Source organism: Lissotriton helveticus, chromosome 8 (genome assembly GCF_964261635.1).
Source record: "Lissotriton helveticus chromosome 8, aLisHel1.1, whole genome shotgun sequence".
Taxonomy (NCBI): Eukaryota; Metazoa; Chordata; class Amphibia; order Caudata; family Salamandridae; genus Lissotriton; species Lissotriton helveticus.
The window spans coordinates 310148628-310164621 of record NC_136069.1 but is presented as its reverse complement, the minus strand read 5'-3'; the positions used below and the strand labels follow the sequence as shown (position 1 = coordinate 310164621).

Genomic DNA, 15994 nt, shown 5'->3' with positions numbered 1-15994 from the left:
AGGAAGACCGCCCATTACTGAAAACTCTATTCTCCATGACTATGGAAGTGCCTTCCCAGTGTGTTCTTGTGGTTGGAGTGTTTGCCATTTATTGCAGTATTACCCTTGTACCTGTGTTTGGTACTCTTTTGTAACATGCTCACGCCACTTTTCTCTTGTAACACAGTTTGCTACCTCTCACATATTGTTTGCCTTTGATACTTGCACAAGTGCCACCATTGCCTACGTAACGTTTGTTCTTGTGCCTGAGTGTCTAGCATATATTGCAGTATTTTACCTCTAATTGTATTTTGTTTTCTCTTGTAACCTGCACACTTGTCACGTTTTCCTCCTGTAATGCACTGTTTGCTACCTCGTGTATTTTGTTTGCTCACAATTGTCACTTTTACCTAATGTAACTTAACGTCTGCTTTTGTAAGTTGTTCACCTGTAATTTTCTGTTCCTATTGTGAAGCGCTCTGACACCTTCGGGTAAAGTCCGCGCTATATAAAAACGCATAAATAAATAAACAAATAAATAAATAAATGTTCGTGCTATATAAAATCGCATTAAATAAAATAACATAAAAAACGCTACCGTTCTCATGTCCTGACCGTACTGTTTGATGTGGCCATGTCCGGGTGTGGAGTTAATACACGAATAGAACATGCATCTTGGGCGTCGGGAGAGGGATAACTTACTGACCTTGTTTTAAAACTAGGTCATAAACTTAACTGTAATACAAGACTCGATACCAGAATTTGCTAATGTCCAATAAACCCTTTCAGTGATGCTGTGCATTCCAACGGTGCTATACAGGCAGTATGGCGTCCGTGGTTCACCGCTGTTCATATTTAAATACGGAAGGCAGCACTCTAGTTTTTTTTAGACGCTTTTCCCACATGCCTCAATGAAGTCCACGTGCGGGTAGGGCTTCAGGGACTTCCGCCCATTCTCTTCCGGGGGCGTGTCCTACTAGGGCGACTCGGTGTGTACGCCTTCCCTGGTAGTGTCTGTTTTATTTACAGTTTCGATTGGCTCATGTTGACTTCCCTTGTTTTATTATGTAAATAATAACATGAATAATAAAAAAAAGTCAGAGGTCGAGTTTTTAAAGACGTCCTGGTAGAAGACGAAAGGTAGGGTATGACTTCTGGGATCTCTAGCGTGATTGATTTTATAGGGATAGAAATTGTACAGAATCAGATAGGGCTGAGTCTGCAGCTAGATGTTAACTAGCCGAAAAAATAGGTTTTCAGAAACATTTCAAAGCCAGCAGGTTCGATTTCTGTTTAAGATGTATAGGCAACTGATTTCACCAGTTTCACACTAGATGTCTGCTGGTGGGAGCCCTCCTTCCCTCTAATTTATCTTCAAAACACTTGAACCGGAAGGAGCTCTCCTGATCTTAAAAGTTTGGCATTACCTTCTTGCCGCTATTGTGTTTTTTCGTAAGATTCCCAGGCAGCTATTCTTTGGCTGGTAGATAGCTGTGTGGGTCCAGCATATACATTTAAAGGTAATTCTTTGTTCAAAAAGAAGACGGTGTACCTTTCTGTAGGCATGTAAAAATGGTTGAACATCCCCACCCTACAAATCAGCCGCACTGCTGCGTTTTGTAATCTTTGTAATTTTCCATTCAAATTGCCTGGCTGTCCCAATAGGAACGTCTTGACATCACACAAGTTTTACTACTATCTCCGCGTGTTTTTTTTTCTGGTAAAAAAGTCGTTGCCAACTTGATTAGTCGAAGTGTGTGGAAACTAGGACTACAGACTGCATTAAAGTGATTGTGGAAGGAATGGTGTCACACAAATGTCGCACCAAGCACTAGTTGTGTAATTAAATAGCTGTTCTATCTTACTTATTAGTCACAAACAGTGCATTTTACTATAGGGAAGGGCTAGCTGGATATATGTATATGTATTCAGTAAGTCTTGTGTGTAATACTGGCAAGGTAGCTCAGTGGTTTGTACACTTACTGCAGAGATCTGGTCGCAGGTTTGAATCATCGTAAAATACATTTGCATGGTTAGTGCTGCCACTGCTGCCATGGAAAATCCGCTAGTCAGCTGCTCTCTCCTCCGCAGCTGCTGTTCAGGAGCTATAACATTTCCACAATGCTATCTGTGTGTGCTTGGGGCTACCAAAAAATGAAGAGGATGCGTGCTTGGGTCAATGAGAAACGGAGACAAGGTGGGTGTTGTCGAGATTGTCAATGAAAAGGGATACAGGATTTCTACAAGATACCAGATATTTTACAACACCGCTGAGTCGGGACCCTAACAGAGCGAGCGCCTATCTTCCTTCTTGCACTTTTCAGTACCATCAATCTAAGTACGAGCACTTATGTCTATATGCGTTTCTAATTTCTGCACAAATTAGTGTCCTTTCTCGCATCCTGCCATTGCATGTGATTGGATATCCCTCCACATGCCTTCTCCCAGATGTATCTGAATATGTTTCAGACCTCACTAGTCACACAGTGACAATGCCACCATGTGACTCACAATATTGGCTTCCTTCACACAGGTTCGTGGCGAACAGCCAATATCCCGCGACCAGCACAAGAACCAAGGCTCACAACCATCCAACGCACCACCACAGCCACTTCCGCCATAGGAGCCAATAAACACCCCCACTACTCATCCGTCATCCTCTGCTACCGTAACAATAAACCCTGGCAAATGTGCTGCTGCCGCACCACGGAAGGACCTTTCTCCCGCATCCATTAAGATTTCACCTGTGACACCTCAGCTGCCGACATCACCACCTCCAAACAACCAACGCACGCCACCACCACACACCATCTGTCTGCCATGCACCTCCATGTCTGATCCATCGGGAAACACTCCACTGAAATCTGGGGCCTCCTCAACAGCAACACACCGATCTTCTAATCCTGACCGAAATATGGCTCAACCCGGACATCGCTGCAGTCACCTCGTCCACCTACAAAATCATAACCCAGGACCAATCCACAAATTAGGCGGAGCACTCACGATTATCTAAAAAAACACGATTGACTGCACCATCTCCATGGCACCAACCTCATGGAACACCTCTCCTTCAAAATACGTACGGACTAAAATGCCACCCTTAAGGGAACCCTCGCCTACCGTCTCCCAAGCGGAATTCTGCAACCACATTGCAGATTTCAGCTCTCCCCTCCATCAGAACAACCAACTACATCCTCCTTGGGGACCTCCATTTCAACCTGGTTTGACAGACTCTGCAACCTCGGGCTCCACCATCTCATCTAGGGGCTAACCCCCACAGTTCAAGTTCAAGTATTTATAAAGCGCACTACTCACCCAGAGGGTCTCAAGGCGCTGGAGGGAGGGGTTTACTTTTTATCGAATAGCCATGTTTTCAGTTCTTTTCTGAAGGAGATGTGATTCTGAGTAAGGCGGAGGTGGGTGGGGAGTGAGTTCCAGGTCTTGGCAGCCAGGAAGGAGAAGGATCTGCCACCCATGGTGGTTTTTCGGATGTGCGGGACTGCGGCGAGGGCTTGATTGGATGATCTTAGTTGGCGGGTGGGATAGTAGAAGGACAGTCGGGTGTTGAGGCATTCTGGTCCTAGATTATAAAGGGACTTGTGTGCGTGGGTAAGAAGGCGGAAAGTAATTCTTTTGTTGACGGGAAGCCAGTGGAGGTTTTTTAAGTGACCGGTGATGTGCTCTTGGCGCGGGATGTCTAATATGAGTCTCGCTGATGCGTTTTGGATGCGCTGGAGTTTTTTCTGCAATTTTGTTGTGATTCCGGCGTAGAGTGTGTTGCCATAGTCCAGTCGACTCGTGACCAGTGCATGGGTGACAGTCTTTCTTGTTTCGAGGGGGATCCAGCGGAAGATCTTTTTGAGAATGCGAAGGACGTTGAAGCAGGAGGACGATACGGCGTTGACTTGTCTGGACATTGAGAGGGAGGAGTCTAGAATGAAGCCAAGGTTACGTGCATGGTCTGTGGGTGTGGGCGCAGATCCCAAAGCGGAAGGCCACCAGGAGTCGTCCCAAGCTGAGGGGGAGGATCCTAGGATGAGCACCTCCGTCTTGTCTGAGTTGAGTTTTAAGCGGCTCTGTTTCATCCATTCGGCTACTTCTTTCATACCTTCGTGAAGGTTGTTTTTGGCGGTGTTGGGGTCTTTGGTGAGGGAAAGGATTAGCTGGGTGTCGTCGGCGTAGGAGATGATGTTGAGGTTGTGTTGACGTGCGATGGAGGCGAGGGGACTCATGTAGACGTTGAAGAGGGTGGGACTGAGTGAAGAGCCTTGAGGTACGCCGCAGATGACTTCGGTGGGCTCTGAGTAGAATGGGGGGAGTCGGACTCTCTGTGTTCTCCCGGCTAGGAATGAGATGATCCAGTCCAAGGCTTTTCCTTGTATGCTGATGTTGTTGAGGCGTTGTATGAGGGTGTTGTGACAGACAGTGTCGAAGGCGGCGGAGAGGTCGAGTAGAATGAGGGCCACTGTTTCACCGTTGTCCAGGAGTGCTCGGATGTCGTCGGTCGCTGCAATGAGGGCGGTTTCGGTGCTGTGTTTGGCTCGAAAGCCGTTCTGTGAGGGATCCAGGGAGTTGTTGGATTCAAGGAAGGCAGCTAGTTGGCTATTGACGGCTTTCTCGATGACTTTGGCCGGGAAAGGGAGTAGGGAAATGGGTCGGTAGTTTTTCAGATCTAAGGGGTCTGCTGTTGGTTTTTTCAGAAGGGTGCTGAGTTCGGCGTGTTTCCATATTTCTGGAAAGGTGGCGGAGTCGAAGGAGCAGTTGATGACATCGCGGAGTTGGGGAGCGATGATGGAGTCAGCTTTGTTGAAGATGAAGTGGGGGCAGGGGTCAGAAGGTGAGCCAGAGTGGATTGAGTTCATGAGGCGAATGGTGTCTTCAATGGTGATTGGGTTCCAGGAGTTGAGGTAGTTAGTTGGAGGGGTGGGATCTGAAGTGGGTGGGGTGAGTTGGTCATTGGGAGTATTCTTGAAGCTGTTGTGGATGTCGGCAATTTTGTTGTAGAAGAAGGAGGATAGCGCATCGCAGAGGTCTTGGGAGTTAGTAATGTCGTTGGATGCTGCGGGAGGGTTGGTGAATTCTTTGACGATATTGAAGAGTTCCTTGCTGTGATGAGAATTGTTGTCGAGACGGTTCTTAAGTGCTGATTTCTTAGCGGATCGGATCAGTTGGTGGTGTTTGCGGGTGGCTGTCTTGAGGGAGTCCATGTTGTCTGAGGTTGGTTCTTTTCTCCAATTCTTCTCCAGGGTGCGGCAAGTCTTCTTGGATTTTTTAAGGTCATCATTGAACCAGGGAGCTTTTTTGCTGGATGATTTCGATTGGTGTTTTTTCAGGGGTGCTAGTTCGTCCGCACTGTGGGTAATCCATTGCCTGAGGTTGGTGGCCGATAGGTCTGGGTCCGTTGCCAGGGTGGGAATGTTTTGGCTGAGTGATGTGAGGAGTTGTTCGGTGGAGATTTTGTTCCATTTTCTTCGGGGAATGGGTTGTAGACGGTTGTGGGTCAGGGTTGTTTTGTATCTGAAGTGAACACAGCTATGATCCGTCCAGTGGAGGGCTGTAGTATGATCGAAGGAGATGTGCTTGCTGGAGGTGAAGATAGGGTCGAGCGTGTGTCCGGCTATGTGAGTGGGGGTGTCAACAAGTTGTTTGAGTCCGAGATTGGACAGGTTGTCCAGAAGGGTGGTGGTGTTGTTGTCGTGAATGTTGTCAAGGTGGTAGTTGAGGTCTCCTAGAAGAATGTAGTTCTCGGAGGCAAGGGCGTGCGGGCTGACGAAGTCAGTGATGTCGTCACTGAATTGGGATCGGGTGCCTGGGGGCCTGTAAATGAGTGTTCCTCTAAGTGTGGTCCTGGGGTCGGTGTGGATCTGAAAGTGGAGGTGTTCGGCGGTTGCAAGATTTACGTCAGAGCTGGTTGTAATTTTGATGGTGTTTCTATGGACGATGGCGATGCCTCCTCCAGTTTTTTTATTGGTGCGGTCTTTTCGAATGATCTTGTAAGTGTCCGGTATGGCTATGGCGATGTCGGGGGCAGAAGATGCATTCATCCATGTTTCAGTAAGGAAGGCGATGTCAGGTGACGCAGTGTCGATTAGGTCCCAGAGTTCGGTTGCATGTCTGTGGACCGAGCGGGTGTTCAGTAGGATGCATTTCAAGTCGTTGGGTTCGGAGCTGTGTGTGGAGGAAGTGTGTTTGGTGAGGGTCCTGACGCAGTTGAACTTACAGGAGAGGCAGGAGAAAGGGCCGTGAGTACGTCCTGGGGTAGCTTCGCAGCAAAGTGGGGTGCGTCCGGCGTTGAGGGCGAGGAGAGTAGCGGCATCATAAGTTACTCTGGGGGGTTGGGAGCGGCTTAGAGCAGGGGGACGGGCGCTGGGCGCGGTCCAGGTGCGGACGGGCGTAGACGGGCTTACCTTTGGCGCACCTTCGGCGCGACTGGGGCGCGGTCGCTGCGCGTGTACGCTGCGCGCAAGAGCATCTGACATAAGTGGGTGGAAGGGGAGGGGCGAGGGAGGCTCAGCTGGGAGGCGGGGCGTGCTCTAAAGGACGGTCTTGCCGTGAAAACAACAACAACAACGAAATGGCGGCGGATGGTCAAGCACTATCAGCAAAGCGCCAGAGAAGAGTAAACTAAGGCACAATGAGAGTGAGTGCGCAGCAGTTAATTGTAATATGAAGGTGTGAGGCAGACTTTAATATTTAACGTCCCATCAGTCAAAGTGCAATAAACGCGCAGCAGGTTAAAATGCCAGATCTCAAGCGCAGCCCACCGAGAGAGTCACAGTGCAGATATAACGTTACAAGATACAAATGCAGATCTCAAGCGCAACACAACGATACCAGTACACGCAGGGAGCCAGGGGAGCGACCTCTCACAGCAGCGATGAGATAGTCACACAGCAGGCCATACCGTCGACCCCACTGTCTCCCCCAACAACAGGATCATCACCACTACCCACACGACCATGCTCACATGGTCCAAACACTACATTGTACATTTCAAGATACCTGCACACCAGGCCACCCCACCAGAAAAACCCAAAGCACCATCAAGACACCGGGACAAAATAGCAGAAAAAAACGGGACCAAGAACCTACAGGAATGCCCACCCAACCACACCAGGAACTGCAATGTTGAAACAAAGGTCTTTAATAAATGGCTTGCCAACTGCGCCAACCTCACCACTCCCTCCAGAAATGACCTACAAAAACAACAAATGACCCAGCTGGTACACAAAACACCTCCGGGAGTCCCAAGGGCCACTGCAAACAACTTGAGAGAAAATGGAGACTTGGCAAAACACACCATGATCCATATGCAAAGCTGCCCTCAACCTCTACCATCAACATCTACGAGATGCAAAGAACAAAGCCCCTAACTCTCAGACTAGAAGCCAGCTCCAACAACGGCAAAGAACTCTTCACCATAGTCAAGGAGTTCTCAAATCCTGCAGCTGCCAACAATGATAATATCCCATTCCGAGCACTCTGCAACGACGTATCAAACTTCTTCGAACAGAAGATTGCCAAGATCTATAACACATGCGATCCGCAGTATACTGATACGATCTCCCCAGACCAGCCGGACAACGCCTTCATTGTTAACAGCTGCAAAGCAACTGGAAGCTCCTCTCGAATTAAAAAAATACTACCCTTATGAATACTATCCACTCAGGAACCCCCTCAGACCCTTAACCCCACTTCATATACAGCCTTGCAAGAACCATCATCAACACCTCCATAACCACCGCCACCTTCCCCTCTTGCTGGAAAAATTGAGTAGTCAATGCCCTATTCAAGAAACCCACAGTGGACCCCAACACCTTAAGCAGCTACAGACCTGTCTCGCTCCTGCCTTTTTCAGCTTAAGTCATTGAGAAAGCCTACAATAACCAACTCGCAAACCACCTAGAACTCCATCAACCCCTAGGCAGCGCTCAATCAGGCTCCCGCATGAACCACAGCACTGAGACAGCCCTCATTGCAGCCACCGATTACATCAGAAGCATCCTTAACAGAGGAGAAATAGCCGCAATAATCCTCCTTGACCACTCCACAGCCTTCAATATGGTCTCCCAAGTCACTCATCAGAAAGCTTCAGTACTTGGGTATCTGTGGACAAGCCCTCAAGTGGATATCCTCCTTCCTCTCAGACAGAATACAACAAGTTAGACTTCCCTCTCCCCGCCATCCCCCCCCCCCCCCGAACCCAAGAATCACATCGGCAGAATCGATCAAGGATTGTTAGTCAGCTCAGCATTCTTCAATGTCTACATGACTCCCCTCGTGGACATCGTCAGAGCCCATGGCATTAACTTATTATTCTAGCCCGATGACACAGCTCATCTTCTCCCTTACTGACTCAACCAGCCCTGCCAAATCAGACTTTGCCAACTACATGAGAAATGTCGCTGCTTGGATAAACTGCCTCCAGCTCAACACAGACAAAACCAAAGTCCTGATCTCTGGCAACAACTACTCCCCCAGGACGCCTATTGGCGGCTCTCCAAACTTGGCCCCCACCTCACCTACCCATGCTGACCATGCCAAGAACCTCTGGATTATCCTAGACACCAACCTCACCACGAGCAGACAGATCAATGCTGTCTCACCATGCTTCCACATCCTGCAAATCCTACTCCAGTAGATCCCACTGAACACCAGAAGAATGGTCACCCAGGCTCTTAGCATAAGTAGACTTGATTGGTTACAGAAACGCCGCCTACATCGAAATCCCAGCCCATGTCCAACACCAACTCCACACCATACTCATCCTGAACATCCCGTGAAATAACCACATCTCTCCACACCTCAATAATCTCCACAGGCTCTCAGTCCAGGAAAGATGTAAGTTCAAGCTACTCACCCATGCCTACAAAGCTGTCCACAACACCGGTCTGGCTTACCTCAACCTCTGCCTCAACCTCTACCAACCCACCAGTCACCTTCGATATGTGTCCCAGGACAGAGCACATCTCCCTGGCATCAAGAAGACCAGAAGCGGAGGACACTTCTTCTCATACCTTGCAGCCAAGACCTGAAATGACATCCAGAAAAACACCTCAGAAGCTCACCCTCCCTCATGGACGTCCAATAGAACCTCAAGATATGGCTCTTTCAGACGAAACAGGCATGATCTCCTTTTCCCCTCCTTAGGCGTGCGCTCCTCATCTCCTGATTACCCTCACGGGTGATAGTCCGTACTCTACAAACACTCATAATATAATATATGGAAGAGGAATACTTGAGAGCTTGGCTTGTGCTTTTCTCTTGTATGTCTAGCCCTGTGTTTAGCAGTGCTGATTCATGTGTGCGCCCGCTACTGCTTGTGATGTTATATGCACCTGACATCGTAGTCCACAAAGGGGATGTGGTGAGCCATCCACAGTGTGAAAGGGAAACTCAAAGAGATTAACCTGTTTCTCCAGCCCAGAAAAGAATTGCTGGATCGGCTTTGGTGGTTCATCCTGGTCCTTCATTACCGGGAAGCAGATTTTTCTTAGGCCCAAAACTTTTCAGTGGTATTCCCTTTTCCTAGGCTCTTCATCCAAGTCGCCTGGGCTTCAGGGGGCTCTTAAGACTTCAGGGCTTGGTTCAGCGAAGGGCTTTTGTAGGGTCCAGTGGAGGTCCAGTTGTGACTGGGCAACTGACCATTTAGGACAAAGTGGTTCTTCAGCTTCTTCTGTCCTTGTAGCAACACAGGAGGCCTGCCAACTGACCCTTGGTGTCCTGGACACAACAAGGAGCAGGTCCAGTCCTCCAGAGCTAATACCCAAGACTGGGAAGTCCTTTCTCACTTCTGCAGAGGCTGTGTGCCTGCCCAGCAGTGGCACATGCAAATCAGTAGCCCCTTCCTTTGTGCTCTCTCAGAACTGACAATGGGGGTAACTTCTCTGCCACTTATCTTTTGGAGCTAGCCAGCTGCAGGTACAAAGGTTACTTGTGAAAGGGCAGACCCTTTAAAAGATATTGATGTCCCTGGTTCCACCCTAACTGGTATTCCTACAAGGGATAAAAACATCTCCCCACACCTAGGCTATTCTTTCTGCTCTGGGAGCAGTTTTCACCCCTCAATAAGGTCAAGTTCTGAGAGACCTGTTGTTAGTAGGCTAATATTAAATAATGAATGTTTGGCAGATAAAATGTAACTTTCTAACAGTTATTTTTCCTAAATATTTATTAACAATCTAAGTTTACCATTAAATTGGATTTGTAATATTAAAGAAATAGTTTTTAAATGAGTTTTGTAGCCATTCCTCTCAAAAGTGAGAGATTAAAGTTTCTAATCTGAATTTTGACATTTGCTAGGGTTCAGGGACAGCCCTGCCAGTGAATGTAGTTTTTGCGGGCTAGTCACTGGAGGAAGATGGCAACTTTATTTTTGCACATATTCCACTTCTAAATATCATGCAGCCTACATTGTGGGCAACAAGGTGTACTTAGGAGTGAGTTAAGAATATTTAGAAGCAAGGTTTTCCCCCTATCGTTTTAACAGGTTTGACAGCAGGATTTTAAGCCACTACAGTCAGGCTACACTTGGTAGGCCTGCAGCCATGTTTTACAGACCCACTTTGTGGAAGACACAGTAAGTTTTGTAGTCCACAGGAAGCATTTAACATCCAGGAAAAATATTGCCAGACTTGCTGGTCTAGTGACTTGAATAATCTACTCAACTTCACTGCAAAGCACCTGACCTATAAACGTGTCTGAAATTGTTTGATTTTAGGCAAATATTTTATTTCACTGCCACCGTTTTCTTCATTATCACATAGGAGAGCACCTTCAAATATGATAGTTCAGCATCACTGCTGTACAAAAAAGTATTTAATTTTGATTTCATGGACTAAACGTTTGCTCCATGTATAATAAATATCTAGCCCATATATACACATGTTCCCCTAACATGCCTTTTCCCTAACAGCGCAGTCACCATGGCGGGGCTGGAATGTTTCTCAGTTCATGCTTAAAAATTCGCTTTTAATATATATATTACTAAAGCATGATGTGGTAGTGCACTGTCATTTATAGACAGACATATTCTATTGAAATGTCCACAAACATTCCCACTGACATGCAGTTTTACTGATAAAACTATATAGTGTACACATGTATCCTTTGCATTTTAAAAAGCAAAGTACTCTGAATTGTTTTGATTAGGGTCTGGTAAACCTATGTACTAGATACCTTTGCTGCTGAAACTCGTATTATAGTGGGCGAACCTACAGGATTTGCCCTCCCTTGTTGCTCAGAAACAAACCTGAATGGATTCATTGGCAATTGAAGTGAAAGTTCCTGTGTAGTTGCTTAAAGTGTGGTCTAGCAAGAACTAGTCTTGGATACGAACATATAGAAACAGCCTCTGTAGTTCCCCTTGTGGCATAGAGCAGCTTGTTGTACAGCTTGCAAGAGCTTCCAGGGCCTTCTCAGAGGCTTGCACCAGGAGATGATGAGCAGACTCAGAGGAGTCGTGTAGTGGGCAGTATGTGCTGCCTTCTACAGTAGCAGGGAATGTTTTGCTTATTTGAACATGACAGGGAGTGTTTAAGGGTATGGATCCTACATTATGCTAAGAGATCTTTACATTTGATAGGCACGCTTGGCATATTTCTAAAAGTGAACTCCTAACTGTGGACTCTCTGAAGACCAAGTTGGTTCACACGTCTTAAGAGTCCCAGTAGATAGCCAGTTTATTGGTTGATGTTCTTAGAAGTGTCAGCATTCAATGAAGACTTGCTACAAGATGGGAATAGATAAACGGATGACTGACTAGTAGTGGGGGAAATTGAAACAAAAACTGGGGCAGAAACAGGCAGAAATTGATGATACAAGATGAACTTTCTATATTTGATTTGTTGCTCTATTACAGAATGTATGTCAAACACTCATTGAACCAAAAGTGTGAAATGTATCTATTTATGTGGATCTTCCAGGCTGGTGTTTGTTTCATCGTTACATTGTTAGCACGTAATAACTGTGGTTAACCATGATTATTGATATCCTACAATGTTTTCGGATGAGTGTAAATTATTTGGTTTCGTTTTTCAGCAAGATGTGCTTTCTATTATTGATTAGATATCTTTTTAAAATGGGCGATGATGATCACGACATGCCACAGCTCTCTTCCCATGCGCTGGCTGCACTGCATGAATTCTACGCAGAACAGCAAGTGAAGAACGCCTTAAGCACATCTCAAGGCTCAACAAAACAGTCTTTTGGTTCAGTGGAAGAAGACTGGGTAAGCATGGTGTGGAACTGTTATGTCCAGCAACGTAGAGCAGAGGTGAATAGTTCAATGATCCTGAAATATAGTTCCATGCTTCTTTTCGATTACTTCCCTCTGTTGATTTAAGATCCTCTCTTGGTTATTGGATCTTTCAAAGCAGATTCCAGCTGCCACCAATGAATATCCACATAGAACTCCTCATTTGTAGCCCAACCAGCACAGTATAAAATTCTTAGGTCAATATTTCAATTAGCACCACATCACACTATGTAGCTACATGTGTAGCGATGTACATTCATTCGATATAGTCACTCATTCTTGCTGATGATTATCCATCTCACACACACACATAGTACATGGTCTATTACATCCGCCATGTCATGTAAATACTCTGCTCTTTCAAACTAGTTTCCAGAGGATTCATGTCCCCTTTGAGAACCTAGACTTGTGGACTAGTTTGATGTACCTTCCTTTGTGGTCCTAAATTTTCACCCAGCTTATATTTTTTCAGCTGTTAAAGAGACCGTGTTAAAAATCCACCTGGCAGGCTTGGAAGAGGGCGAAACATTTGAGCCCCTAAATGCCTATGCTATATCTCTCTCTTTCTTCCTCCCCCCCCACCCATTGATAGCTCCGGAAGTATTTTTGCATACAGTTAAAGAATGGAAGTTCCAAATCAGTTTTATAAAAATGCTAAGAATTATGTTCACTAATAGCCACACAAACTTCTAGGAAAGTAACATGACAGAAAAAAAGGTTTGCCCAATGAATGCCAGTGTGAGCAACCAGTGACATGGGCTTTTAAGGAAAACATAACATAGCTGTAGGAAACAAGTAATATTTCCAAAGTGGGCCTTGCTGCTGGGAATAATTGTGCATTTCGGTCCATGTAACTACCAGGTGTTAAACTGGGATTAATGTACTCATACTGTTTCGGCTCATATAGAAACCTTGTTTTCATGGTTTTGAGTGCGCAGTTACCATCAGCTTCTAGCAATGGATTATTGCTTCTGCCAGTGGGCATTGAACCCGGGGGGATTACATTATTTGCCCAGAATCACAGGATGTTGACCGTCGTTGCTGAAACTCGAACCCGGTTCCCCTTAGCCGTTAGGCCACATCCTCTCCCCTGAAAAGTCTTGCATTTGTAGGTCTAAACAGAAGAGTTTGCTCATAGTACTTGCTTCACAAAGCTGTATATGCACTTGTAGATATACGACCTGGATTGTATAAGGGTTTACGACTTTCATAAAGGACAAGGCTTTCTAGAAGTGCACATAGAAAGCTGCAACTGTTGGCAGTTTCAATATAGACTTCTGGACTCCTGACGTGAGTTCATGTTTCCGACAATGGGAGGCATTTTCTCACCCTTTGTATTGTTCAGAAGTGTTTTTATTGGTTTTCGAAAGCAAGAGCTAGCTATACAGAACACTGGAAGAGAAAAGTATCTTCAAAGTGTCACATTAAAGACAAAATTATGTTCTATATCGTATTCCAAGTAACTCTGCCCGTCACTTATTGTTTTTCCTTTGTTTTTCTCCATGGGAAAAGTGATTTTCTCTGCAGAAAAACCATTTATGTTACACCCACACCAATTACTTTTGCTCTTTATAAGGAATACATTCCATTTGAGTCAGTTAGAGAAAAGTTTGAAAATACACACTATCTGTTGAATTTGAGGGTTGCTAAACATTCCAGGTAGACCATATCCTGGAGCATAGGAATTCCCCACTGAGTGGGAAGTGGATGTGAAATATTACAACATTAGTGGGTATTATGTCCATGTGTAAAAAGATTTGTGTGTGTAAGGTCCCCTTTTGCGAATACTTTGCACTCGTAAATTGATTTATTTGCATCTGTAATTCTAACTTATATGTGCAAATGGCTGTGTAATGCAGGCCCACAGCTTGCAAAACTTAGATTGTTTGAAATTACATCAGTGGAGATATAGACTGCCATAACAAATATAATGTTTAAACCAGTGAACGCAATCTTCTTTTCCTAGCAATTGAGCCAGTTTTGGTATAGTGAAGAGACTGCGCTGAAATTGGCAGAGGAAGCCATAGCAGCAGCTGGAAAAGGTGGCAGGTGAGTGAGTTGCATGTTATTGATTTCACAACAATTTTTCAATAACTCATTGCTTGATATGTTTGGGACTGGCCTATCTAATCAGTCAGTCAAAATTACTTTATTCAGATATTTAAAGCCATAAAAGCATTCTACACAGTAAAAACAAAGTTTAAAAACATAGTATGACGTTAGTTAATAACAGTAATATTGCACTAGTTACATACTCAAGGTAGACGGACAGTTTTAAAGACAACTTTAAAATCTGATTGATTAAAAAAATTAATTGTTATGAACTTGATCATGGGAATCACTTTCACTTTATTCCTCCTTATTCTGACTGCGGCTGAGAGGAAACTCGCTATGTTAAAGAATTTCCAGACATTAGACAGCATCTGTAAATATGTTAGCGCTGGTTTTGCCTGTAAAAATCCTTTACCCTTTAAAATTGGGACAATAAAACGTTTCCGACTATGCAAAAAGTGCTCGCAGAATAAAACAAAATGCAATGTGTCCTGGACAGAAAAATTATCACATGTACAGACGCCTAGGTCTTCCACCCTTCTCCACCCCCGAGGTTCGGGAACTAGAAAGTGTAAATGGTTCAACCAAATCTTACTAGAAGAAAGCAATGATTAGAATTGGTTACCACATTGAAGTAAGGTTCAATTGCACAGGACGTTTTTAACAATTGATGTGCACGTACCGTTGGTTTTACCAACTCCCTTGCCGCTCTTTCCATAAGTGCCATATATAAATAAGATTTCTTACCCACTGCATGTCTCCCTTTACTAATTTTTCTGGAGAATTAAATAATTCTGGTCGTCCCAATTGCTCTGCCAGCCTTTTCACATGACTCAACCAAGGAATACTGCTAGCTCGGTCTAAAGCTAAACACTCTCAAGGATTTCGAGATTCATTTCAAGTTCAGGGTTTAACCAGGTTGCTACCCGTTTTAGTAAAGGTGCCATTTCAATGTGGCCGGCCACAAAGCCTATCCCACTCTCTTGATGAATTATGTATGATGGTGCTGAATGTGGCATCGATGGCAAGTTTCTTAAGAATTTATTTTCACCTATTTGGATTTCCTTTGCTTCTCTATAACCCCATATTTCCGAGCCATAGTTTGCGATAGAAATACAGTTTGCTCTGTATACCTTTAACAGTGCTTGTATTGGTTTAGCCCCTAACCTACGTGCAAAGCCTAGGACTGCAGATGTAGATCTGGCCAATACATTTCTTTTTGCGGGACCCATGTACCACTATCATCAAATACAACGCTTAGGTAAGGGACTGTAGTAACCCTAGTAATCACATTACCCTCACAATGGAAAGTGTTGACCCTTTTAGACCTAGAGCCGATTATCATAGAGTGTGATTTTGAGAAATTTACACTTAAATCTAAAGATCTCATAAATACAGCAAAGGAAGTTAAAAGACACTGTAAACCAACCACAGTTCTTGCTAATAGGGTGGCATCATCTGCGTATAGGAGGACTGGAATCAGCCGTTCCCCCACACGCAGTATGTCTTTGCTGGCTTCCCCTAAAACGAAATCCAAGTTGTTAATATAAAGGGTAAAAAGTAGGGGGGCCAAGATGCATCCCTGCCTGACACCATTTACTATGCGTATTCCCTGGGTACAATTCCCCTTTTGGTCGTACCGCACTGTGGCTGTCAAATCCCAATGCAGATCGGCAAGGAAATAAACAATGTTTCTGTCCACACCTA

General features: G+C 45.1%; 1 protein-coding gene across 5 annotated transcripts in view; it reads left to right on the top strand.

Moving 5' to 3' along the window:
• Positions 1-897: 897 nt before the first annotated feature.
• EEF1AKMT1 (EEF1A lysine methyltransferase 1) overlaps positions 898-15994 on the top strand; it is an 89158-nt gene continuing 74061 nt past the window's right edge. Inside the window, exons 1-3 of one of the 5 annotated variants that reach the window (XM_078657079.1) lie at positions 898-968; positions 12046-12208; positions 14202-14284. In XM_078657079.1, the coding sequence (XP_078513205.1) occupies positions 12059-12208; positions 14202-14284 (233 nt within the window). In that variant the 5' untranslated portion in view covers positions 898-968; positions 12046-12058. Of the gene's footprint in view, positions 1120-12021; positions 12209-14201; positions 14285-15994 lie in introns of those variants that run through there. The other 4 variants (XM_078657081.1, XM_078657078.1, XM_078657082.1 and 1 more) reach the window with 4 other exon arrangements.